Source organism: Dipodomys merriami, unplaced genomic scaffold, assembly GCF_024711535.1.
Source record: "Dipodomys merriami isolate MVZ:Mamm:240054 unplaced genomic scaffold, mDipMer1.0.p SCAF_3, whole genome shotgun sequence".
Classification (NCBI taxonomy): domain Eukaryota; kingdom Metazoa; phylum Chordata; class Mammalia; order Rodentia; family Heteromyidae; genus Dipodomys; species Dipodomys merriami.
Window position 1 is genome coordinate 43,774,937 of NW_027204492.1, and position 24,874 is coordinate 43,799,810.

General features: G+C 38.0%; 2 protein-coding genes across 3 annotated transcripts in view; one reads left to right on the forward strand and one right to left on the reverse strand.

Moving 5' to 3' along the window:
• The window catches only part of Tspan6 (tetraspanin 6), a 128,647-nt gene that overhangs the window by 28,883 nt on the left and 74,890 nt on the right, over positions 1 to 24,874 (forward strand). The gene's annotated exons all lie outside the window — the stretch shown is intronic.
• On the reverse strand, positions 780 to 18,935 carry Tnmd (tenomodulin). Its single transcript, XM_070039031.1, has 7 exons — positions 18,690 to 18,935; positions 18,398 to 18,529; positions 8,912 to 9,052; positions 8,125 to 8,226; positions 3,352 to 3,505; positions 1,454 to 1,620; positions 780 to 1,156 (listed from the first exon to the last, which is right to left on the reverse strand). The coding sequence occupies exons 1-7, from the start codon at positions 18,735 to 18,737 to the stop codon at positions 947 to 949; spliced, it is 954 nt and encodes a 317-aa protein (XP_069895132.1). The 5' UTR covers positions 18,738 to 18,935; the 3' UTR covers positions 780 to 946.

Here is a 24,874-nt window from a genome sequence, read left to right on the forward strand (position 1 = left end):
AAAAGATACTTCCTTCAAATGAAATAAAGGTGCAGCAGATTTGTGGAGCATGAATTTTGAAACAACCTAGGTTTCTTTTCTACTTTGTCCCTTTTTCTATTCCCAAGCAAAGTGTGAGGTGACTGGGAACTAGACCTTATACTCCCTTTGGAAGGGAAAAAAACACAACCAACATTTGATTCTTCACCCCAGTAATTTCTTATTATGCGTGTTTCTGTGAATGATATTTATGGATTTGTTTTTCAGAAAATTGCCTCCGAAAGTTGTAAAACCAGATACTGATCTAAAGACAAGTCAGATGTAAAGGTTATAAACTGTTGAATTTTCCAAAGTTAAGTTTTTGTTCATAGGAGTAGAGCCTGGGACTTTTTTTTTTTTGCCAAGTTAGCATTCTCCTTTGCTGAGTCTGAGCACTTGGAATATTTTAAAGTTGGTATGCTGTGACTCACTGCCTGTCCGGCAGCTTAATAGATACTGAAGCAACTCCACAGTATGTTTTTCAGATAATTAAACATTGTTGCTATGCACAAAAGGATATATTCTTATATGTCACTCAAGGGACATTTTATCACTATGCCCTCACCTTTTCCCACTTTTTGGATACAGAGTGTAAAATATGGAACTCGAGAACTATTATGCTTTCCACTTTCCTTCTCTCTAACCTCATGATGAGGTACAAATTTGCATTGTTGCCATTCATGTTAAACAAGTCTGTTCCATTTCAGTTGTCAGGAATATTCTCACTTACCCAGCATGGTCAGCAGCAATCAGGCAATTGGTGATGATGTGAAAGTTTATTAGAACATGAAGAGAGGAGTTACCTACAAGCAATTCTGGAGCATGAGCCACCAGGAGCCAAATGCCTCCTAGGCAGAATTCATTGAATAGCATGCATTTATTATATGTTAGCTAACAGAAAGTTAAGTGTGTGAACTCAAACTTCCTATTAGACCCTCCCCAGCATGCGGGCCACCCACCAATTACAAGGCATGATGACACGACAGATGACCCGTCCTCCTTGGTAGCAATACGGATATGGGTAGTAACCTAGCAATGGTTCACAGACTCGGCGGCAGTAGCGATTGCCTCTACGACAGTAAATGCAACAATATCCTCTCTCATCCAGCATGGGGTCAAATTCTATTCCATTTTCAGTCTGAAAGAACAAGAAGACAATGTTGGAAGGGAAAGTTCACTAGAAAGAACACCAAGCAGGGGAAGACTACACTCCTTTATGAGTGGGGTGGCTGAGGAGAAATGAAGTGGCTTAGCCAGATCATGGAGATTTGATAATAGATAGGATAGTTTTGAGTGAGAGATTCCAAGTTCCTTAAGCATTTGTTTGTTGAAACCATTATCATTTTTTCCTAGTGATTGTCGTCGTTGTAAAGGTAGTAAGTTTGGCAAGAGTCCATTGTTTCGTCTGTAAAAACAATAACTTGAATATACTCACATAGTCATTTATTGGAAGGTCTTCCTCACTTGCTTGTCTGGTGTGACGAGTCTTCTCCACCTTTACTTGAGGGACCACCCACTGCTCATTTTGTTCTATCCCTTTTTTTTCATTCGTAGGAAAATGAAGATCTTCACCATCCTCTTCAAAATCTTGTAATTCAGAAACTAAGATAATAAATACAAATGTGTGATGCAACTGCTTTGTAAATATTTCTGAAGAAAGTATTTGGGATAATGAGAGCTAGGGTGCAGAGATTTTTTTTTTTACCGTGTTCTGACGGATAATTTAGGCATGCATGCATCACTTTTCCAAACTCCTTCAATTGATATTTGAAGGGATATTTTCTAAAAGAAGCCTCACTATTCCCAAGTACACAAACCTTTTGCTTGTTTGACATCAAACATTTATAATGTTGTCTAATAAATATACTAAATTAAAGATGCCTAATAAGTATTCTAAATTAAAGATTGAGAACAAGGGATAAGGAATATCTATTTCCCACAATGATTTTTTTGTGCATAAGTGCTCAAAATATTTCTTGGTTGCTTGATTTGATTTGCCATCTGTTCTTCTATTTCTTCCCTTCTCTTTCTTGTATAATTTTTTTTATCTTTCTATTTCAAAATCTTAGATTTATGGAAGAATTACAAAGATAGTACCAAATTCTCATATATACTTCAATCAGTTTCTCCTAATGATATCTTACACAATCATGGTAAAATGATTAAACCTAAGCAGTTAGCATTGGTAAAATAAAACTAAACTAGAGACTTTATTCTGATTTCATCAGTCTTTCTACTAATGCTCTTCTTGTTTGCAGTCCTTAGTCCAGGATATCTCCTTCTCCCCTCTCCCCCAATCTCTAAGGTATATGAATACAGGCATGCATTGGTGGGAATGCTCTTTGTTGAATAATATAGTAATCTAGTCTGTTCAGAATGGGAGAGGCCAACGTTTATGTAAGTTGTACAGAAAAGGATGTTTAGGAACCTTTGCAGACACTGGGCTGATGACAAGTTGAAGGCTGGAATTTTCTAGTCAAAAACTCTAGCCCTCAATTACTTTTATAATGATACCTAAAATAAGTACAAAGAAATTTGTACTGTAGCTACTGTCTTAGCTTTTGGGGAGAATGACATCATTTGACCTAGAGAATCTTTTTTGAGCTATCAGAGTATTACTTTAGTTCTTGTTTCTTTGTTTTGTTTTGTTTTGTTTTTTGGGTCCGGTCGTGGGGCCTGAACTCTGAACTCTGGGCCTGGGCGCTGTCCCTCAGCTCTTCAGCTCAAGGCTAGCGATCTACCACTTGAGCCACAGCGCCACTTCTGGCTTTTTTCTTTTTGCTTATGTGGTGCTGAGGAATCGAACCCAGGGCCTCAGGCATGCAAGGCAAGCGCTCTACCACTGAGCCACCTTCCCAGCCCCAGCTCTTGTTTCTTCTGTTGTTGAGCTGGACCCATGTTGGGCAATAGTCTAGTATCCTTACTCCAATGAATACAGTTGTGCATAGAAAGGTTCACTTTTTGCTATCACTAGTCACATTAGAATGGTGTTACCTTACTGAGATATTTTAAAAGCCTGTCAGCAATCATTTAACTGATTTATAACTTGGCTGGGAAAAATTCTCTCCTCACTGGTAGTCAGCATACAGTCTTATCCAAGAAGGCATAAGCTGTTCATCTGTTTTCATTGAAATGTGGTCTTTCATAACTGGAAACATTAGCCTGTCTTCAACATCCACTTCCCTTCCAGGGTCTTCCTGTGTGGCTCAGGCTGGCCTGAATTTGCTACATACCCCTGGCTGGTCTTCCTGTCTGTGCCCCTTGAGTGCTGAGCCACCATGCCCAGACTGGTACTGTCCTGGGATAGAAGGAAAATGAGATAGAGTATCATACCTGCTATTAGAGTGGGATTAATCCAATACATGGTCACATTATCACAAATCTCCAGTATTTTGGAATTTTTAAGGAAATCTCTGTTTTCAATAGGCTTTTCTGCTGGGACCCAAATCACTGACTGTTCAAAGAAAGTTGTAGTAATTTCTTCATTCTGAAAGAAGAAAGGAGATTAGAGTTGGGTTGGTAGAGAAATGAATGAATTGATTAAGGCATTATGGGATACTGGAAAACAATGCGTTTTGAATCTGAATAGTAATTCCAATCCCCCCTCCCCCACTGCTGCCAAACTATCTTGTGTTTTGCATACACTAGACACCCTTGGAGAAAATAAAAACAGATTCTTCCCTCCTGGTTGTAACAGTAAGGCTGATACTGAATGATAGCATTCTCTCATCATTTTACTTAAGGATTTCCATCATTTTCTGGGCACCTCTGGGGCATAAACATTTTAATTTGACCTCTGGAACCCTGAGTGATTTACATTTATTTTCTCTTTTCAGTGGGTTTTGTGAATACCTTCCTTGTTTTAGGCTTTATAGCTGAGATCTGATCTATAACTTTTAAAAAAATTGTATAAGCAAAATAGTGAAATTCTTTAAATAGCAACTGAACCCCATATTTTAGTTTTACAAGAAATTTGTCTGTTACTGGTAACTCACTATACTACAAATTTGTCTTATGTTTCAAACTTATGGCTTTACTGGACTTATTATTTTATTTCTTTCATTCTAGTTTTATCTCACAGATTTTTTTAACTTTATAGAGCCTTGTTAATATTATTAAAAATGATAGTTCCTCTTCTGTTTTTAGTACTGGGAGCAGTTTTCTTGTGTATCTAGCTCTTCCTCACTTGTTATTAAGGCTTCAACATTTCTCTCACACTTTTTTTTGTCGGTCATGGGGCTTGAACTCTGAGCCTGGGCACTGTCCCTAGGCTCTTCAGCTCAAGGCGAGAGCTCTACCAGTTGAGCCACAGCGCCACTTTGATTTTTCTGGTGGTTTTATTGGAGCTGAGTCTCACGGACTTTCCTGCCCGGGCTGGCTTTGAACTGCGATCCTCAGATTTCAGCCTCCTAGGTAGCTAAGATTACAGGGGCAAGCCACCAGTGTCTGGCCATTGCTCTCTCACTCTTTTTAAAAATGATCATGTAAAATGATGTTTATTGAAATGAAAAAAACTGAGAGAAAATGAGGGAAGACATGACACTGTTCAAAAAGAAATGTACTCACCACCTGACTTATACAACTGTAATCCCTTTGTACATTACCTTTACAATAACAATAAAATGAAAAAGTTAAAAAATATAAACAGCAACCTGGGTGGGCACCCATGGCCTGTAATCCTAGCTACTCAGGAAGCTGAGATGTGAGTATCGTGCTTCAAAGCCAGCAGGGGCAGGAAAAGTCCTTTAGACTCTTATCTCAAATAAAGCACCAGAAAACCAGAAGTGGTGCTGTGGCTTAAGTGGTAGAGTGCTCGCCTTGAGCTGAAAAGCTGAGGGACAGAGCCCAGGCCTAGAATTCAAGCCCCGTGACTGACCCCCCCCCAATATATATATATAATAAACAAAAAAATAAGCCAAGATTTTACACACTTATGTAACAACAATACTTAATTTTATATCTTAAGGATATTGTTCTGCTGTTAATATTTGCCAAAAAAACTGGATTAAGGGATGGGAATGTGGCTCAGTGGCAGAGTGCTTGCCTAGCATTCATGAAGCCATGGGTTCGATTCCTCACTACCACATAAGCAGAAAAGGCCAGAAGTAATGCTGTGGCTCAAGTGGTAGAGCTCTAGCCTTGAGCACAGAGAGGCTCAGGGACAGTACCTAGACCCCAGGACCAGAAAAAAGAGAAAAAAACTGGATTAAATAAAATCCTTCTTTTATCAACATGTTCATTTAGTCAAGTTTTTGACAACTTCAAAAATGAGTCCTAATCAAATCAAAGTTCCTGTTTGCCAAGGTCATTTAAGCAGCTGTAATGCTAATTGTTGCTATCTCCCCTGTATATTTAATGTATCTCTATTTCCTAAGTATATATGCATTCTAGGATATAATATCACTGTACCAAGCAGGATCCCTTTACAAAGTTTATGTCTGTGTGTTCCTAATTTTAATAAGAAAAATAATCATAGTAATACTGTCAACTTATTACCCTGAAATATTGCATACCATGGATATAACTAGACTTTTCTGTTCACTGCTAAATTGTCTCAAGATGACAACTTTGGTTATTCTAAAACTTTTTATTGATGATTTGATCTTTATCTGGTACTCTCACTCTTAATAAAGCTTTTTATATCTTTTGTTTCTTTTTAGCTTAATCATTCCAGTATTTTTATTTATTCTCTGAAACATTTCTTTGTGTAATCTCTCCCTCCCCCCCCCCCCCGCAACTTTCAAATCTATGCTCTTTTGTCCTTGAGTCTGTAAGACCTTGGAATGTATTGAAAAGGATTATATTAAATGATGTTGATATGCTGACTAACTTTGTTAGCAAAATAAGGGCTATTTATATACCTGTTCTGCATGTTTAACATGCACATGCCATAGATACAGTGGTGAAGGGAATGCAGAATAAGAGGGATTTTGTTTTTCAGGACTGTAAATTTGTCCCATAAAAAATCTTTAGCATGAAATGCTATTTTCTTGAAGGTACAGTAATTCTACTGGCACATGATGAATATAGGTGTTATTTAAAGATTCAGAAAAAATAACAGAAGAATAAATTATGGATAAAATGAGATATTATAGGCCTTTGTTTCCATTTCATGCAGGAAAATAAGTCCTCTTATATTACTTTGGGTTGTCATTGATAGTTGGCTGTACTCAAATGCTTACTTTATTTTCTGTAAAACTCAACATTCAATATTGCATATATTGACTTTTTAATACTATTGATGGTCCTTTCATCTTACTGGTACCCTCTTATGGTCATTCCCATTTCCTGGAAGTTGATGTGTTTCCCAGAAGCATCTAATTTGGTCTTATGTACAACAAACAAAACAAAGTAACACAGTCTCTCATTATGAAGGATTTTAGAAGCAAAGCATCAGCTTTATGTATGTTTTCTTCTTTTCCATGGAAATTCTAGGAACAGAGTCTGTAACTCCTCTGGCCATAAGGAGATCACCAGCATGAAAGATTAATGTGGGAAGCAGTGACAGCTGAGACTTGGGTATGGAAAAGGAAAAAATGTTCCCTACCACCAACTCCCCAAAAAAACGAAAAGAAGAGAGAAAAGGAAAACATCAATGTGTAGGTGAGAAGTCATAGAAAAGTAAAAAAGAACAGGGGAGAAAGAAGAGAAAGCAGTTTTTCCCCCCATTTTTTTAAATTGTGAAAATACTGTACAGAGGGGTTACAATTACATGGGCAAGATAATGAGTACATTTCTTATCAAGCATTGTAGCCTCCTCCTTTGTTTCCCCTTCCCATCCCATCCTCCCCCACCCCCCTACCCAACCCTCCCCCCCCACCAAAGTTGTAAAGTTCATTTTCGACATAACGACTTGTACGTCTCATTGTTGCAATGGGTCCACCTGTATCCCTAGTTAAATGATTTGTTTTTTCCCTTCCGCTCCACAAATTATACCAACATCAAATACAGTGAAAGCAGGGGTTATACTGTGGGGGAGGGACATACAAAGCAACAAAGAAATCATCTTATAAATGTGTTAGAAACAATCGCATGAAAGAAAAAAACATTTGAATACATATCTTAGGGTTCATTTCCCTAACATCACCTTATCTGACCTTTTCTGCTTGTCTGAGATATATACTAGTTATTGCAAATAAGGGAAACCATGGGACCTATGTTTCTTGGGGCCTAGCTTACTTCACTTAATATAATTTTTTCCAAGTTGAGAAAGCAGTTTTTAATGGTGCATAGAGAGGTTACTGCTGCCACAATCCCATTTTAGATTTGCCAGTTAAACACAAAACCAAACCAAACACCTTTTTCATTTTTATATTGTCACAGTCAGGGTATACTTTCACATATTGCCTTAGCTGAGGCCTCCCCCTTTCCTCTCACTGACATTTGTAATTATAACAGAATAACTGAGAAAACCAAGAGATACAAGGAATATCATGATGGCTGTATTTTGAGCAGTGATGGTACATCTCCTATGGCTTTAGGGGCCATTTAGTGATTGAATCCTAGGTGACCTCACCCCAGTCTAGCACTGTTTCTAGACAATTGATACCACAGCAAAGGTGTTCTTCCCTTTGCTTTTGCTTTTCCTAATAAGGAATAGTTTGAATTATTCCCATTAGCAGCCTAGTATAAAATGGTAATGTGACAAAACTGAAATCCTTAAAACAAGTGAATGAAAAGTCATAAGAACCTTAGGAACTTTTCAGACTTACTTTTTTGAGATGTTTCTCTTGAGCAAGATGCTTTCGTTTCTCTGACTCATACTTCTTACTAGAAAACTTTTGGCTAGGAGTTGATGTGAATAATGGGGTGGGTATCCATGCACAAAAATTCTAGTGTTGCACCTTAAAATAGGAACTTTACTTCTTTGAAAAGCCTTGAGGTCAAGACCCCAGTCTACACAATACCACTCTTTAGCCATGTGATATTGGTTAAGGCTCATTTTAGTTCTGAGTCTCAGTATATGTATCTAAAATGAGGATAATAATGGTGTCTATTTATAGGACTATTGGCAAATCAAATGTGAGTAAAACATTTAGTACAATGTTGGACACATAGCCCCCAGTACAGGATGCATTTACTAGTAGTATTGTTATTCTAACATACCTCATCTATTTCCTCTTCTGGTTCAGAAAATTCAGGAATCACTTTAATTTGAGTCTTGATAAAGCATTTTTGAAGGCCTACAAAGTAGATGCCAGTGTATCCCTATAAAACAGACAAAAAATAATAAAATGTCCTGAAGTACCCACAGTTAATGAGTTCCATGATCTGTCAGGGTCCCAGAATAGCAAACGTTGAACTCAAAGGAAAATCTTTATCTTATAAATGAAGTAGAAGTTAAAGACTTTTTTTTTCTTTTCTTTTCTTTTCTTTTTCTTTTTTTTTGCTGTTCCTCGGCTCGAATTCAGTACTGTCCTTGAGCTTTTTTGCTCGAGGCTAGTACTTTATCACTTGAGCCACATCTCCACTTTTGGGTTTTTTTTTTGGTGAAGATAAAACTTACATGGACTTTCCTATACAGGCTGGCTTCAAATTGTGATACTCAGATCTCATCCTCCTGAGTAGCTGGTACTACAGGCATGAACCACCAGTACCTATCTTAAAGACTTCAACTTGACTCAGTTGCTCAAATATTTTAAATAGAAAGCATTAAGGGAAAACACCCAACTTACATTTTTTGGGGGGGTCCGGTAGTGGGGCCTGAACTCTGGGCCTGGACGCTGTCCCTCAGCTCTTCAGCTCAAGGCTAGCGCTCTACCACTTGAACCAGAGCGCCACTTCTGGCTTTTTTCTTTTTTTGCTTATGTGATGCTAAGGAATCGAACCCAGGGCCTCGAGCATGCAAGGCAAGTGCTCTACCACTGAACTACCTTCCCAGCCCCCAACTTACATTTTTAAAGTCATGTACTTCCAATGTTTCATCAGTACCATTTCCACTTCTGAATATTTCAGTTCTGGTCATGGGATCAATTTCCATGTAAATTTTCTTTTTCTCTCCATTGCTGTAGAAAGTGTGCTCCATGTCATAGGTCTGGGAGGGCAGAGGAAAAGAAACTCTGAGCTAGTCAGTTCTTTCATAAAATGCTTTAATTGGGTAATAGCTGGGACATACTCTCTTTTGAGTGCCTTTAGTGAGGTGCCATCTCAACAGCTTGCCATTGGGAATTCTCTGAAATTTGAGATTAAAGGAAGGTGCTTTTTGGCACTGAGACTGATATGGGGATCCCTTCTGAACCAGTATTTTGTATTGAAGCCAAGATGCTGAGCTAATTATTAAGAATTCCACCAGTTTTCTTGGCAGCCCTGACTAAATAGCAAATGGTATTCTGTAAACCAGTCTGCAAAGTAGTTTCCCTTTGTGTTAAGCTGCTTCTTTAAGCTACAGCTTCCCTGTTCTAAGTGCTCTATTATGACCCCCTTCCCCTTTCTGTCCTTGAAATTCACTAGGACTGAGAGATTCAAACACATTTAGAAAGGCTAGATATTACTTACTATCTCCACATCTATCTAGTAGTACTGGTCTTTGCTTTTTTATTTTTTCAATCTAAAGATGTTCTGCTTGGCCAATATTAGGTATGAGTATTATCCTAGTAGACAATTCTTTTTTGGGGGGGGCATCCGGTCATGGGGCCTGAAGTCTGGGCCTGGATGCTGTCCCTCAGCTCTTCAGCTCAAGGCTACCGCTCTACCACTTGAACCACAGCGCCATTTTTGGCTTTTTTCTTTTTGCTTATGTGGTGCTGAGGAATCAAACCCAGGGCCTCAGGCATGCAAGACAAGTGCTCTACCACTGGAGCCACCTTCCCAACCCTAGACAATTCTTCTGAGATGAATAGGACCAGTTCTATGAACTATTTCCACTTAGGAGTAAGAATACAACCTAAATAACTTGGCACATATGTTAATTAGAAGCAAATAACACCCTGAAAAAAATTTGCTACGTATCACAAACCTGAAATCTGTCTTCTATCTCTTATTAGGTGGCCTTTGATTATCAAATTTTTTCATACTGTTGGATGCTGGTGGTTCACACCTGTAATCCTAGTTACTAGGGAGGCTGAGATCTGAGGATCACGGTTCAAAGCCAGTCCAGGAAGGAAAGTTTGTGAAATTCTTATCTCCAATAAACTACCAGAAAACTGAAAGTGGTGCTGTGGTAGAGCCCTAGCCTTGAGCTGAAAAGCTGAGGGACAACCCCCAGGCCCAGAGTTCAAGCCCCATGACCAACAAAATAATTTTTTTTCATATTTATTTGTCCTTATGAGAAAGTAAGTTGTCTGCTGAACCAGTGTTGCTTTCTAATGGTACAGGCTCCTGTTGTGATAGCTTTGTAGAGTTCACACTGGGTTATGTGTGCATATTTTTTAGTCTCTGCTGATGTCTGCGAAAGCATGTTAGTTTAACCTGGTCAAATTTTCTCCAACTTAAGTAGAAAAACCAGTTGGAAGGGTTTATAGAAACAAGTGTTGCTTTACTTCAAGTGTGAGAAGCTTAGAGCAGCTGCTGAGTAGAAAAACAGGCAAAGTCATTTACCTCTTTGTAATTCTACAGTGCCTAAGGCATGGGTGGCAGCTAAGTGAATACATATTCCCACAACGACACATTCTTATTTTACTAAAGAAAGACTTTGGACACTGGCAAGGTCTTTGAAGAGATCATGAGAAAAACAGTATTTAAACACCTCTGGCTACTGCAGAGTTAACTCTGAAACTCTGGCCTGCTTTGTGACAAGTAGCCAATTCCTTTAGGATTGTTATTTGCCTCAGCTTAAAATATATATCCCCAGCCCCAGCTCTGCAGCCAGCTGAAGAAGAGAAACTTCTACTTCTGGAAACAAATTGAACTCTCAGTGTCTGACCTAAGCAGAGGACTGAGACATCTTACTTTAGATCCAGTCTTGTCAGGTCTCCCAATAGGGGGCAGTTTCCTTAGAAAATATTATCCTTATCTGAGACAAATGTTGACACCACTAGCCATTGGGGGGTAGGCTGAGGTATTTGTTTCATCTGTCTCACTACCGATGTATTATTGCATGGAAAAATTAGATTACAGACTAGGGGATGTTGGACTGCTGCCTACCTGGGAGAAAGAGAAAATGCAGGCTGTACTTTCAATCATTGGTAGAAGACTATGGAAGCATACTGGTGACATTTAAATTTTCAGTGCAATTCTGTGGAATGAGTTTTCCTGCACTGTTGGCAATGCACTTTCCTTGGACACCTTGCTAGATGAAAATTATTGGAAACTGCCAAGCTCAGCAGATCTTGATTATTTTCAACATTCCTGCAGCTTGTTTTCTTGGATGAAGGAGAATGGGTTCATTCTGATTGTATATATTAACCAGCTTGTTGGTTTTATTTAACAACGATAACTTACTAAACTGAGTGCGCTGGCAATGACTCCATTTGTGTGAATCCTTGCTAGGAGGCAAGAATGGGAGCTCTATACTCACCCAGATGGAATTCCACCATCAAAGGTGTCCTTTCCAAATAGACGGTCTTTTGTCTAGGAAGATGATGCCAGTGGCTCACTTTGGACTATGTGTGGGTGGGTTTGAGCAAATCCAGATATAGCATGTGGCTCAGGTCCCTGTGGGTACATTGCTTGGGTAATGGCTATGAAAGCTTCACTGGCCCATATGAAGTCTGAGCTCATACCATTGGCATTCAGCACCACTTTATTCTTGAATAAGCTCCTTGGCTCAGGGGTTGGGATTCCTTTTGGAGATGAAGGAATAAATGGTTCTGTCCTCTCCAGGAACAAACTAAAGCAGAGACAGGATGGCTGGTCTGAGATAGGTGTGAGTGGGTGGCAAGCATATCTCAGACTCGGCTCCCTAGCTCAGCTTTATTCCAGGAAGGCCATATCAAGGACAACTGATGACAAGGGGTACTCCTCCACGAATGTGCACGCGATGAAAAGTTAAAGTTTGATACTTTCCCCTTTCTGGTGTTTTTTTTTTTTTCATGCCCTGTTCACTCTATACCTCACAACCTTTTTCCATGCTGTCCCTTTCTCCGGCTGTCCCTTTGTCTCCTATCTACACATCCAGGAATCTCATAGTGCTTCGGGGACCTTACAAGAAGAAATCAATTTGACACCTGATTTCACATTTAGATATTAGTAACAGATATTTGTCTGTTAAATTGAGTACAGTTGAGTGCTGTTGGCTCATGCTTGTAATCCTAGCTATTCAAGAGGCTAAGATCTGAGGACAGTGGTTGGAAGCCAGCTAGGGCAGGAAAGTCCATGAGACCCTTATCTCGAATTACTTCCAGAAGAAGCCAGAAGTGGAGCTGTGGATCGAGTGGGAGAGCACTAGCTTTGAGCAAGAAGGAAATTAGGGACAGTACCCAGCTCCAGGACTGGCAAAATAATTTGAGTACAATAGTTCGCTCAGAGGAATGAAGTACTAATGGAGGATTTTATGCATCATGGTACTAGGAACAGTAGATATTTGGGGACAATGACTTCTTGTCAGCACAGCCCAAATGGACTCTTACTTTATCCACACATAAGGCTGTCTCTAAGGGTAAGGGTCAGAAAGTTGGAATGGGATAAAGAACCCAATGGAGTGGAATATGAATCAGATGTGAAATGAGACAGATGTGTGGTTAGATGAAGGCAATGTACAAGGAACCCACACTGACAAAATACTGAGAAGACATAAACACATTTCTCTTCCTTGCCCAGAAATTCTGTTTTCAGTCCAGTCAGATCCTTTACTCAGTCAAGCCAATGAGCCCTAGCCATTCCCCTTTCACAGTTTGCTGAGTCTCTGTAACAGTCTCTGAGATCAGAAAAGAAAGGTTTTTATAAAGAGTGAAGCTGACTCACCCCAGTGTGATGGATGTGTTTGGGGAGTGACTAGCTTTAGCCTGTCCTGACAGGATTTGACTTGTTTGTTTTTTGAAGCCTGTGATTAATCTAGATGCTCTTCTCTCCACATTCATCCTTTAATGTCTATTCAAGAGATACATTCTCCAAAGGTGAAATACATGCTCAGAATAGCTGGCTAACAGCTGTTAGACTGGAAGGAAGGGAAGGGAAGCCACCATGCTATATTATTATCCACCTAGCTTGTGGGAATTAAAGGATCACTGGGTATTTCTTTACCACATAAAGGAGACAGTTGTTTCTTATGCAAAATTGAACTTCTGCATCTTCAATCACAAGTTCTCAGTCCTAAAAAATTTGCATAAGCAGCCAGACATTCCTCTTCTTTAAACAAGAAAAAGTCATTTATTTCATCTACAGACTTGAGCAAGCTAGGAAGTTTTCCCTTACCCACAGTCCCCACCCTTGATTCTTTTTTTCCATTCTTTTTTGAGTATATTAATTGTACAAAGGGGTTTCTTTGGAAGGTATTTCCATACAATGCAACCATAAGGGTTAAGAATAAATCTTAAATGCAGCTGAAAAATAATGGAAAGAATTCTCATAGCAGTACTAGTCCTAACCTTAGCTCTGCCACTTAAAAGTTATGTGACTTTTGGCAAGTCAGTACATGCCTCAGAGGACAGAGTTCCTACCTTTGTCCATCATCCCTTTCTAGATGCAATGTTGGATAGAGGAAAAGTTGGTTGTGCTCAGATTTGAGGTAACAGCTATCAGGATGATCACTGGATTGCAAACATCTGTTAATCACCTAGGCTACCTCTCCTATGGCTCCATATCTATTCTTACATAAGATGATGAGGAAATGCTATCTGAGGAGACTGATGGTGTAGGAATGTGCCCACCACAGCTACAGCACGGTTTCAGGTAATTGTTAGGAACTGCCCCGAGTAGACTAAAGGAAGAGCTGACCCAGTGAGAATTGTACAAGGTTAGACTTGGATCTTGCAATGCTTTAGGGGGAAAAGCAAATGAAGAGATGTCTTCTTTTCTAAAATGCTTATGTGGCACCATCTGGTGCAGCTCAAGTTCTCCTACTTAAGAGATTCCAGCTACATCTCCAACTTTTTCCTTCAGGCAATATCACCCAGCAGCTTGTGTATGAAAGCCCAGGGACGTTAGGGAGGAAAGTAGTCTCCCATGTGTGCTTAGAGAATGTGAAGAAAGTTGTCTTGGGTTAATGCTAGGATTGACAACATAGGCCAAAAAAAAAAAAAAAAAAGCTGGACGCAGACTTAAAAAAATAGTACCTCTTTTGAGCATACAATTTTCCACCTAGAATCATAATGGGTTTGAATTCTGAGTGATACTTGTTTTAGTGGACATCTGCAATTGAGATTGGAGTGGTGAAGTCAGAATGTCTGTGTATCTTCACTGCTTCTCATTCCCATACTCATGTATGTAGATTTTGAAGGAATACATTAAGGAATCTGTTGATTGCTTTATAGACATGGCAGCTTCCAAATTGCCCTAAGGTCACCAGGCAGTTATGACATGTGGCAAGAAGGACACTATTTCATTTATTTAATTTCTTTCTTTTTTGGGGGGGTCCGGTTGTGGGGCCTGAACTCTGAGCCTGGACGCTATCCCTCAGCTCTTCAGCTCAAGGCTAGCTCTCTACCACTTGAGCCAGAGTGCCACTTCCGGCTTTTTTCTTTTTTTTTTGCTTATGTGGTGCTGAGGAATCGAACCCAGGGCCTCGAGCATACAAGGCAAGCGCTCTACCACTGAGCCACTTCCCAGCCCCATTTATTTAATTTCTTATGCTGTCATTCTTTTTTTTTTTAATGTAGAATTAAAAAAAATATTGTCAAGGTGATGTACAGAGGGATTACAGTTACATAACTAAGGTGTGATTACATTTCTTATCTAACTTGATACCCCCTCCCTCATTTTTATCCCTCTTTCTCTCCCCCAACCCCCTCAAGTTGTACAGATCATTTCCAACAAATTGTCTTGTGATTTTCGCTGTTCCATTGGTTCCCCTTTTGTCCTTTGTCTCACCATTTTGTTGTTCCCCTTCTCTTTTCTAGTTCAGATAAATGTATATACAATACCCAGGGTACCAAAATTGAATACAGTGACAACAGGGGATACACCATAGGGGTTTTTAAAGGACTAGAGGAATGGGATACAAAATATGTGCTATGGCCTATAAACTGTTTAAGGGCTGGAATTTTTCTGATTTTTTTTTCCATGTTGCATTGATTAACTGAAGAGTTGGTTTCTAATTGTTTCAAGTTAAATGTGGAATATAGTTTTAAGCAGGGATATTTGTCCAGTGAATCTGCTTCAAGGATTCCAGGGCTGGAGAGTGTCAATGTGGTGTTCGCTCAGACTCTTTGAGACTGAACAAAAAGCTCTGTACAGAGTCACATGGAACTTTCTATCACTCTGATCAAGTGGCTCCTGTGTGTGACTCTGTCTCAGAGGTGCTAGGGCCTGATAAAGAAGTATAACAGCTCACTTAGAGACAATTCCCCTTCCTTCCTTCCTTTTCCCTGCCTTTCTCCCTCTTTCTCCCCTTTTCTTCTCTTTTTCCTCCTTTCTTCTCCTCCTTCCCCCCCCTCATCCCCCCCTCCTTCTTCCTCTTCTTTCCCTCCCTCCCTCCTCCCTCTTCCCTCCCTCTCTCTCTTCCTTCCCTCCCTCTCTCTCTTCCTTCCTTCCTTCTTTCTCTTTCTTTCTTTCTTTCTTTCTTTCTTTCTTTCTTTCTTTCTTTCTTTCTTTCTTTCTTTCTTTCTTTCTTTCTTTCTTCTTCCATATATGTGTGAGCATGTTTAAGGTATGTAATGATTTCTACATAGCTTATTTTCCCTTTGGGATCAAGAATCTTGATCTTTTGTACACAGCAAGGTGGGAGAGAAGGGGGAGAGTCACTTGCATAGCTTACTAGTTAATACCAGATGTAAAATGTTAAATAAACATTTTATTATAAACAGATGTTAAAAAAGACAAAATAAAAGGAGGCATATTTGGGAGCTGGAGGAGTAAGCACTAAGAGATTAGAGGAAGCCCCAGAAAAACAACTATATCACTGTGCTGTAACATTAATAGTTTATCTATCTGCTAAGGTCCCCTTAGTCCTTACTCACAAGTTCCATAGGCTAGTAAAATCCAGAAGAGCCTGAATTTTACTCTGCTAAGTTTTTTTGGCTAGGTCATACTTTTAAGGAGAGAGTGTTAAGTTTGTGTAAAATGCCAGTATGCTTTTCTTTGCAATTTTTTTTTCAAGACTAATCTGACTACTTTTCTCTTCCCAGGATTCCTGTCTTTCAGAGGAAGGCTTATTTGTAGACTAGGCCATTGGAAACATGAATGATCCTTGTGTGATATTTGAATGGTAGTAGATAGAGTAACACATCCGCATCTCCACCTGATCTCCTAATTCACAAAGGATCCAGCCTGATCTTGTGGTGCAAGCCAGGTCTTATGCATCAAAGAGAATAAATCACATTACCTCCTTGAATGGAAAGCAAGTAAACTTTGTTGTAGAAAACCTTGCCCTAGGAGGCACCCTTGTAGGTATCTTTTATCTGATAGCTTTATAATTTTTTTGTTCATTTCTGAGGAGTCTTTGGCTTAAAATTACAGCATAAGATGCAAAGCTTTAAACAAAACATTTAATTTTTGATAAACTCTTTTCAGTAGCCATTTTCTATGTATGCACTGTTTTGTTTGTCTTCAGGAATTCCAGAATCACTCTTTTAGTTTATTCAAAAAATAAGTGAAATGAAAAACATAAGTAATGTAAAGGCAAAGGAAACCATGAAACTAGCTAAGAATATGGGAAAATCCCTGCCTCATCATTGATAGCTGCACCAATGCAAATACCACCACAAGTTTAGGGAAAAAAATCACCTCAACACTTCCAAAATTGCATTTGTAGTACTATTCAGTTTAGCAAAGAGAGAAAGGCTACCTAGATATACCTACCATATCCAGTTAAATGCATTATATTTATGGTGAATAAAAGGATTGTGGTCCTCTAACTTATATATAGTTTTTAAGAGAATTCAGATTCAGTTTGGGGCAAGAAAATTAGCTAAGTGGTACCACTATTATATTGGAATGTGTTTTGGCATTCTTATTCTTTTGCTATTTCTTTTTTGATCTTGACTCCTTTGCATACCCTGTTAGCTGTGCTTCCCTAAAAAGATGTCTGAATAGTATGTTAAGAAGTGGGCGCGGGGTCAGGAGTCATAGAGGCTAACTGTAGGAATTGGATGATGCCTGAAATCATTTCTGGAACACAATATAAAAAAGCAAACAAATGAGGTAAGCTGTTTTGCTCTCTCTTCTGCCTACACTTGATAAAGTATCCTTTGAGACTAAATGGGAGTGTGGCATCAGGTGAAGAATTCCAGTGTAGCTATGCCTTTTCTGTTTTCTTATGGATACTTGGCCAATTTATTTTCTTGTTCTTTTCTTCTGCCTCTCCCCATCAATTCTTATATTCTCTCTCTGCTCTTATTGCTCCTTTGGCTCCTAAAAGTTCATGTCAAGCCATTTTCTTTCTTGTCTTATCCTCCCTCTTGAATTTGTCTTTTCTTTCCTACATCTGTTACCAAATAAAAATGGACATCTTATGACAACAAATTAACAGTATCAGAGGTGGCAACAACAACAGCCACCCACACACAGTCAGAAAAGTATGGCAATGCCATCTTCACACAGTAAAATTTGTGTATTTGTTAATTTTCTTTCAAATGAAAATTGTTAGCAGGAAAGAACTGTGGTTTTATTTGGGAAACACTTTATCCATTGCAGGTGAATTTGAGAATAACAATAACACTAAATCATACTAATACAAACTACAATGGCCACCCAGGCTTCACAAAATGACTGCAATATTAGAAGTTTTCTGACATAGCTGTCATTAATGACTTGGTCTTTCTCACTTTCTGCCTTGTGGCATTACTATTTCAGTGGGATAGTGATGATTTTGACTGGCAAAGAGCTGAAAAGCATAAGTTCTAAAAATCATAAATCAACATGAACACAGGTATGAGAACTACTCCTTCTAAAAAGGAGGTGTTGCTTGTCCTTACAGAAGATGCATTGTCAGAAACATAATCCCTGAAAATCCTTTGCTGTTATTTCTGGTGGTTTCTCCTTATGTAGTAGTCTAATTACTTTTCCATAAGTTTCTGCCCAGATAATTGAAAGAAAGATACAAGTATTTTTTATACAGTGGAAAATTTGCTTCTAGAAGGAGATTTAAGTCCTTAAATCCAAGTATTATAAAAGAATGGGTAAATCTACAGCTTATCATTCCTAACCAAAATACAGAAGACAATTTTTCCCTTACCAAAAAAAAAAGGCAAATAAAAGATAGTAAAACCTTGATTCAGTTTTTATATTACCATAAATAAAAAAAAAGGAATTAATCTTTTTCATTTTCAGGTTAATTTACATGTCAAACACTAGTTAAATTCAATCAAACAAACAAAAGCATTAAGAGTGTTGGACATTTACTTACTTTCTTTGGTGCCTCCGGCCAGAAGTGTTTACTCCCCCAAAATAGGACAATTAGAGTTAGGGCCAGTATAGCAAACATCAGTCCACAAATCTTAAGTGCTTTACATATCTTCTTAGATTTAAAAGCTTCTGCCTATGCAAAGAAAAGAGAGAATGAAACAATATACTGTAATCCTCAAAATAGTAAGTCATAATTCAAAGTCTTATTTCACTTTCCAATATTCATACTGCAATATGATAAATCTATGAAACCATGCTTCTGCTCAAAAGGGAAAAAGTATGAATCAACTTACATTTAAAATGTGACAGTCCTCACAGTTCTCTGGAGGATTCTTTGCCATGGTGTTTCAGCACACAGTACTCTTTCCCTGCTTCGAGAGCACTGAGAGACCACTGCTGAGGTGGAGTTGCAAATGAGTCGGCTAACAGATGTCAGAGGAGAAGCTGAATTTATATGGCTCAAATATGACATACCAGAGCCTGAGGGAACCCAGGGGGCTCTTGTGCTACAATTTGTTACATAGATATACCCATATATGTATATAACTTCTGTGCACAGAATTCCATCCAGAATGGCAAAGACAGAAGGTTATAATGAAAACTATTGTCCTGGGGGTTGGATTGGATGAAGATCAAGCCTAGGACACATTGAAATGATTTTTCGCTATGAACTTAAAATATCAGTGACAATACATGCTGCACACTCCAGAAATAAGCAAACAAAACCAAAGGGAATGCAGTTCTAATCTCAATTCCATTTGATTCAGCAAATATTTATTGCAGAACCTTTACACATCAGATACTGTGTTTGGTGTTGTAGATTAAAGAAATGAATAAGACACTGCTTCTACACTAAGCAAAAGCATATTGAGGACTGAGAGCAATATGTATGCACCAATTATAATTAGGACAGGATATAATGAGTACTAATTATGAACTCTCTCTTCATCCAAGTATTTGCCTCTCTTGGATTTTCTTCGAGTTGGTTCTTTAATGCAATATTTATTATATGTCTGTTTTTATCATTATCTTAATTTTACACACTCTTGTTAGATGATATCCACTTTTACAGTTAAAATATCACTTACATAGCAGTGTTATTCAAATCTGCATCTGGAACTCAGTTCTGTCTTCATTTCAAAGGCATTTGTACATCTCCACTTGAATATACCTCAGCAATCTCAAATTCAACATGTTTCCTATAGAACTCTTTTCTAATTAACACTTCTTTCTCACAACTCAATTCCCTTCCCATATTTTCTTGATCTTCCCTAACAAAGTACCACAGACTGGATTAAGTTGCCGAAATGTATAATTCTCTTTACAAAATAAATTTATATTCTTACAACTTTGGAGACTAGCAGTCCAAGATCAACAGGGCATCCATGTTAGCTTTTTCTGCAGCCTCTTTGTCTGGCAGGTGGCCATGTTCATGTTTACATGGTGCTTTTCTTCTGTGTGTATCTGGGATTCAATCTTTTTTTTAATAAGGAAACTAGTCCTGTATGGGGTCATCAATATGACTTTATATTTTATTTTAATTATCTCTTTCATAGCTGCATTAAAAATATAGTCAAATTTTGAAGCACTGGGACTTAGGACTTCAACATAGGAATTTTGAGGAGACACAGTCAGCTGTCAAATCAGAAACTTGAGGTTTGTCTTAAAATTCCTCTTTTCCACGTTCATTATACCCATTTGCTTTTATTCATTCTAAATTCGTACATTTTTCCCACTGTTTGCCAATTCTACACCTTAGTGTAGGTTTACAATGACAAATACTATTCTTGTACATTTCTCCCAGACTGCTACCTTAGGCTCCAGAACCATGAGTCCATTAGCTTGCTAAGTATTTCCACTTAGAGTTATCAAATACTACATGTTTTGAAATGAATTGATGATACCCCACTCCAAACATAGTCTTCCTTCTGCATTACCTCTTTCAGTAAATGACAGCATAGTCTCTTAGAAGAGAAACCTCCAAATAATCCTTGATTTGTTCCCCTTTTTGTTCATTCCCATGCTTTGTAAATTCATAAGTGAAATCAATTCTACCTCTGAATTGTGTCCACAATACTACTACTGTCCCCATCCTCAATATTCATCTCTTCAGTTGAGCGTCTATAATCACATTTATGGTTGTGATAGAATTCTGTTTCCTTGCCTCTAATCCATTGCCTTTTATGTGTGCTTTCTAAGACACAAATCTAAGGATAATTTCTCCTTTGATTAATAGCGTTTAGTGTCTATGAAATCCAATCCACTTATGGCAGTATAGTAGGTGCATCATTTCTAGACCTCTTCCATATCTCTAACCTTATATTTGAGCAATTGCAGACAAAGCCAACTGGGATCTCAGGTGGCAGGGCAATGGAGCATGTCTTCATGGCTCTGTTTACATCCTCTTGTCTCAGAGAAAAGTAATTTTCTATTTGAAACATGATTTGCATGAAATTTATTATATAAATTATTTTTAAATTTTATTTTATTGTAAAGATGCTGTGCAGAGGGGTTATAGTTACATGAGTACGGCAATGAGTACATTTCTTGTCTTGCATTGTTACCCCCTCCCTTGTTGTTCTCCCACTATACCTTCCCTCTGCCCATCTCCCTCAACCCCCCATCCCCAAGTTGTAGAGTTCATTTCCAATATACTGTTTTGTGGGTAGCATTGTTGCAATGGGTCATCCTGTGACCTTGTTTCAGCATTTTGTTATTCCCTTTCCCCTCCCCAAATTAGACGAATGTATATACAAGATGCAGGGTACCAAAATCAAGTACAGTAACAACAGGGGATATAAATTGTGAAATAAAGGTCATGATTCTACTTGCTTTATGACGCTGCAGCAAAGCCTAAAAATGTCATGAGAGCAGTCTCCTGTAGAATTCTGTGTTTTCTAGATCAGATAGTTCCCTTCAACAGTGTTCTACTCATTCCATACCTATGATGTTTCCTTCATATTATATTGATGACCATATTCTGCTTCTTTACCCTATAGCTCACTAGTATATACTATGCACATTGCCTCCCCTTTGGTCACAGGGAAGATCTCCATTTAGCTCTTAAAATATTGCCACTTCTGTTACTACCTCCTGAAAGCATTCCTTGATTGCATCTCTACCCTTCTTTGAGTGTATCACCCCCTTCTTTTGCTTTAATTTTATGTCTTGCTCATATTTCAACCATTGCACTTAGTATACAGTATATGTCTCTCCTGAACAGACTTTGAGCTCTTTTGTAATGTATTATTCTTGTTTAAAATATTGAATTAAGGGCTGGGAAGGTGGCTCAGTGGTAGAGAGCTTGCTTTGCATGCATGAGGCCCTGACTTCGATTCCTCAGCACCACATAAGCAGCAAAAGCCAGAAGTGGTGCTATGGCTCAAGTGGTAGAGTGCTAGCTTTGAGTTGAAGAGCTGAGGGACAGTGTCCAAGCCCAGAGTTCAGGCCCCATGACTGACAAAAAAAAATTGAATTAAAATAGGAACTAGAGAAACATGACATGAAAAAAATATATGAAAGAATGATTTTGATTCAAGAAAACAGGGAAGATGGCACACATGGAATAGAATTTGAATTGGTTGTTCATTTATTAAAACATGTTAGTTAGTGTGATGGTTATATAGATGATGAGAAAGAGGGTTATTTGGGATTAGTGTTATCTTGTAGATAATTTACTTGTTTTTTTTTTTATTTTTTTTGGGGGGGTCTGGTCGTGGGGCCTGAAGTCTGGGGCCTGGGTGCTGTCCCTCAGCTCTTCAGCTCAAGGCTAGTACTCTACCACTTGAGTCACAGCGCCACTTCCGGCTTTTTTCTTTTTGCTTATGTGGTGCTGAGGAATCGAACCCAGGGCCTCAGGCATGCAAGGCAAGCGCTCTACCACTGAGCCACCTTCCCAGCCCAATTTACTTGTTTTAATACACCAGAACTGTGTTGGATGGCCACTCTTAATAATAATAGTCTATAGAAATTTTATTCTTTTACTCATCCTAATATCATCCATCAGTAGCATTATTCTGACTCAAGAAAATGGTAAAAGTTTGATGTTGATTCCAAAGATCATGAGAAATTATTGAAAGGTTCAAACAGAATTCTTCTTAATGTTTATCAACAATGCTAGGGCTGATGTGGGAATGAGTTAAGAGGAGACAAGAGCTTAAAGGTTCACCAGCCAGGAAGTAAGTGGAAGAAATGATAGTGGCTTGGGTTTGGGAAGTTGTAGCAGAGATAAAGAGAAATTTTCAGATCTGTGATATATTTTAGGGGTGGATATAAAGGGCAAGAGGAAAGAAAGAATAATAAAAGTGACTCACGATTTATTAAGGGGTTTTTATATTTGGGTGAAGAGTGGTATCTTTCACTGTAATTAGAACATACTGAGGAAGAACAGTTTGGCATAAACGATGAGTATGGTTTGGGACATGTTGAAATTGAATTGTCCATGAAATAGTTAAGAAGAGATGAGTAGATTTACTTGGAGCCATATTTTGGTAACTCAGAAAACAGGTCCTGGGGTGAAAAAAATAAATTTGGTAGCCATTTGTATTTTAGAAAGATAAGAGAGTTAGTGAATGGTCTCTGACCCCTGACAGATAGTGAACACTTAACACATGGTAGCTGCTTTAAGGATGATGAACATTATTATTTTGTTGTTGTTGTTGTTGGTCATGGGGCTTGAACTCTGGGCCTGGGCACTGTCCCTGAGCTCTTCAACAAAGGGCAAGTATTTTACCACTTGAGCCACAGCACCACTTCTGGTTTTCTGGTAGTTTATTGGAGATAAGAGTCTCACGGACTTTCCTGCCCAGGCTTGCTTTGAACCATGATCCTCAGATCTCAGCCTTCTGAGTAGCTAGGAATACAGGCATGAGCCACCAGCACCAGGCTGATGAACATTATTCTAGGCATCACATTTAGTATGTAGAAAGTTCTTAATAGAAAGAATACATGCTATTTTAAAAATATGACTATTTATGTATTTATCTTGGCAGTACTGGGGTTTGAATTTAGGGCTGCTCACTTGATAGATGGGCACTCTACCACTTGAGTCATATCTTCAAAGTATAATTTTTTGAAGAAATGTTACCACTATACTCTCTACCAGGGTGTGGCTAAGTCCTGGACTTCTTTATCTACTTTCCTCAGTCTCCTGAGTATCTGAGACTACATAGGCACGCCATTGTACCAAACTAAAATTACAAAAATTCAAGTGCTTGAATTGAATAAAATTATTATTTGAAATCAATAGAAAAATAAAGACATTCCAAAGTAAGCATAGACTTGAAGATATTCATGGCCACTAGGCCAGCACTGCAGAAGATATTTAGAGGAATCCTATATAGAAAAGGAGAAAGAAATTCACAATCATGAGAGCTTGCAAAACAATAAATCTCACCATAACAACAGAAAAGCAAATAAGCTTTAGGAGCTAATCAAATATTATGAACTTAGTAAACCACTAAACATTGAACAAAGGGAGCTAAAAATCAACCATAAAATAAAACAATGAGATTACAGGAATTAGATTTATCTTTCAATAGTAACTCTATATGTTTTAACTCTCCAATTAAAAGATGAAGACTATTGTGTTAAAAAAACAGATACAACTCCTTGCTTGCTGTAATAAACATCACCCTTAAAAACATACACAGTCTAAAAGTAAAAGGATAGAAAGTAATACTCCAAGTAAATGGAATCTGAAGCAAACTTAAGTCACTATAATCACATCTAACAAATCAGACTACTAGTCAAAATTACTACATAAAAGAAAAGGAAACAATTCACGAAAAAGATCCAATTATCTATTTAAAAGATAACAATTATAAATATATATGCAAAGAACATCAGTTTACTTTATTTCATAAATACTACCAGACAAAAAGGATAAAAGACCAGATAAAATATATTGGGAGATTTCAATATCCTACTCTCACTGATAGCTCATCCACAAAACAAAACAAAATAACAAAAACAAAAAACCCAAAGAAACTTTTGAGTTAGACTGAGTCAGAACTTTAATGGGTTTAGCCAACATCTACAGAACATTTTATCTAACAGCTGTGGAATATACATCCTTCTCAGCAGCCCATGGAACTTTCTCCAAAATAGACTACACTGTAGGACATAAGACAAGTTTTAAAAATACAGAAAAAATTAAATGAGCTTTTGTGTCCTATCAGATCATAAGGGAATTAAATTAGAAAGAGATAGTAAGAGACACTATGGAAAAAATTCATGTATTTGAGATTAAATAACACACTTTTGAATAATCAGAAGGCTATTGAAGAAATTAAAGGGAAATTTGAAACCTTCCCAGAGTCAAATTAGTAAAAATAATTCTAATAGGGAATTTTATAGCTATGCATATACATATTTTTAAATAATAACTTAATACTAAACATCAAATTCTTAGAAAAACAACAATAAGCCAAACTCTAAAGTGGGTCTTTAAAAAGGTGGACAATTCTGAAAAAGTATC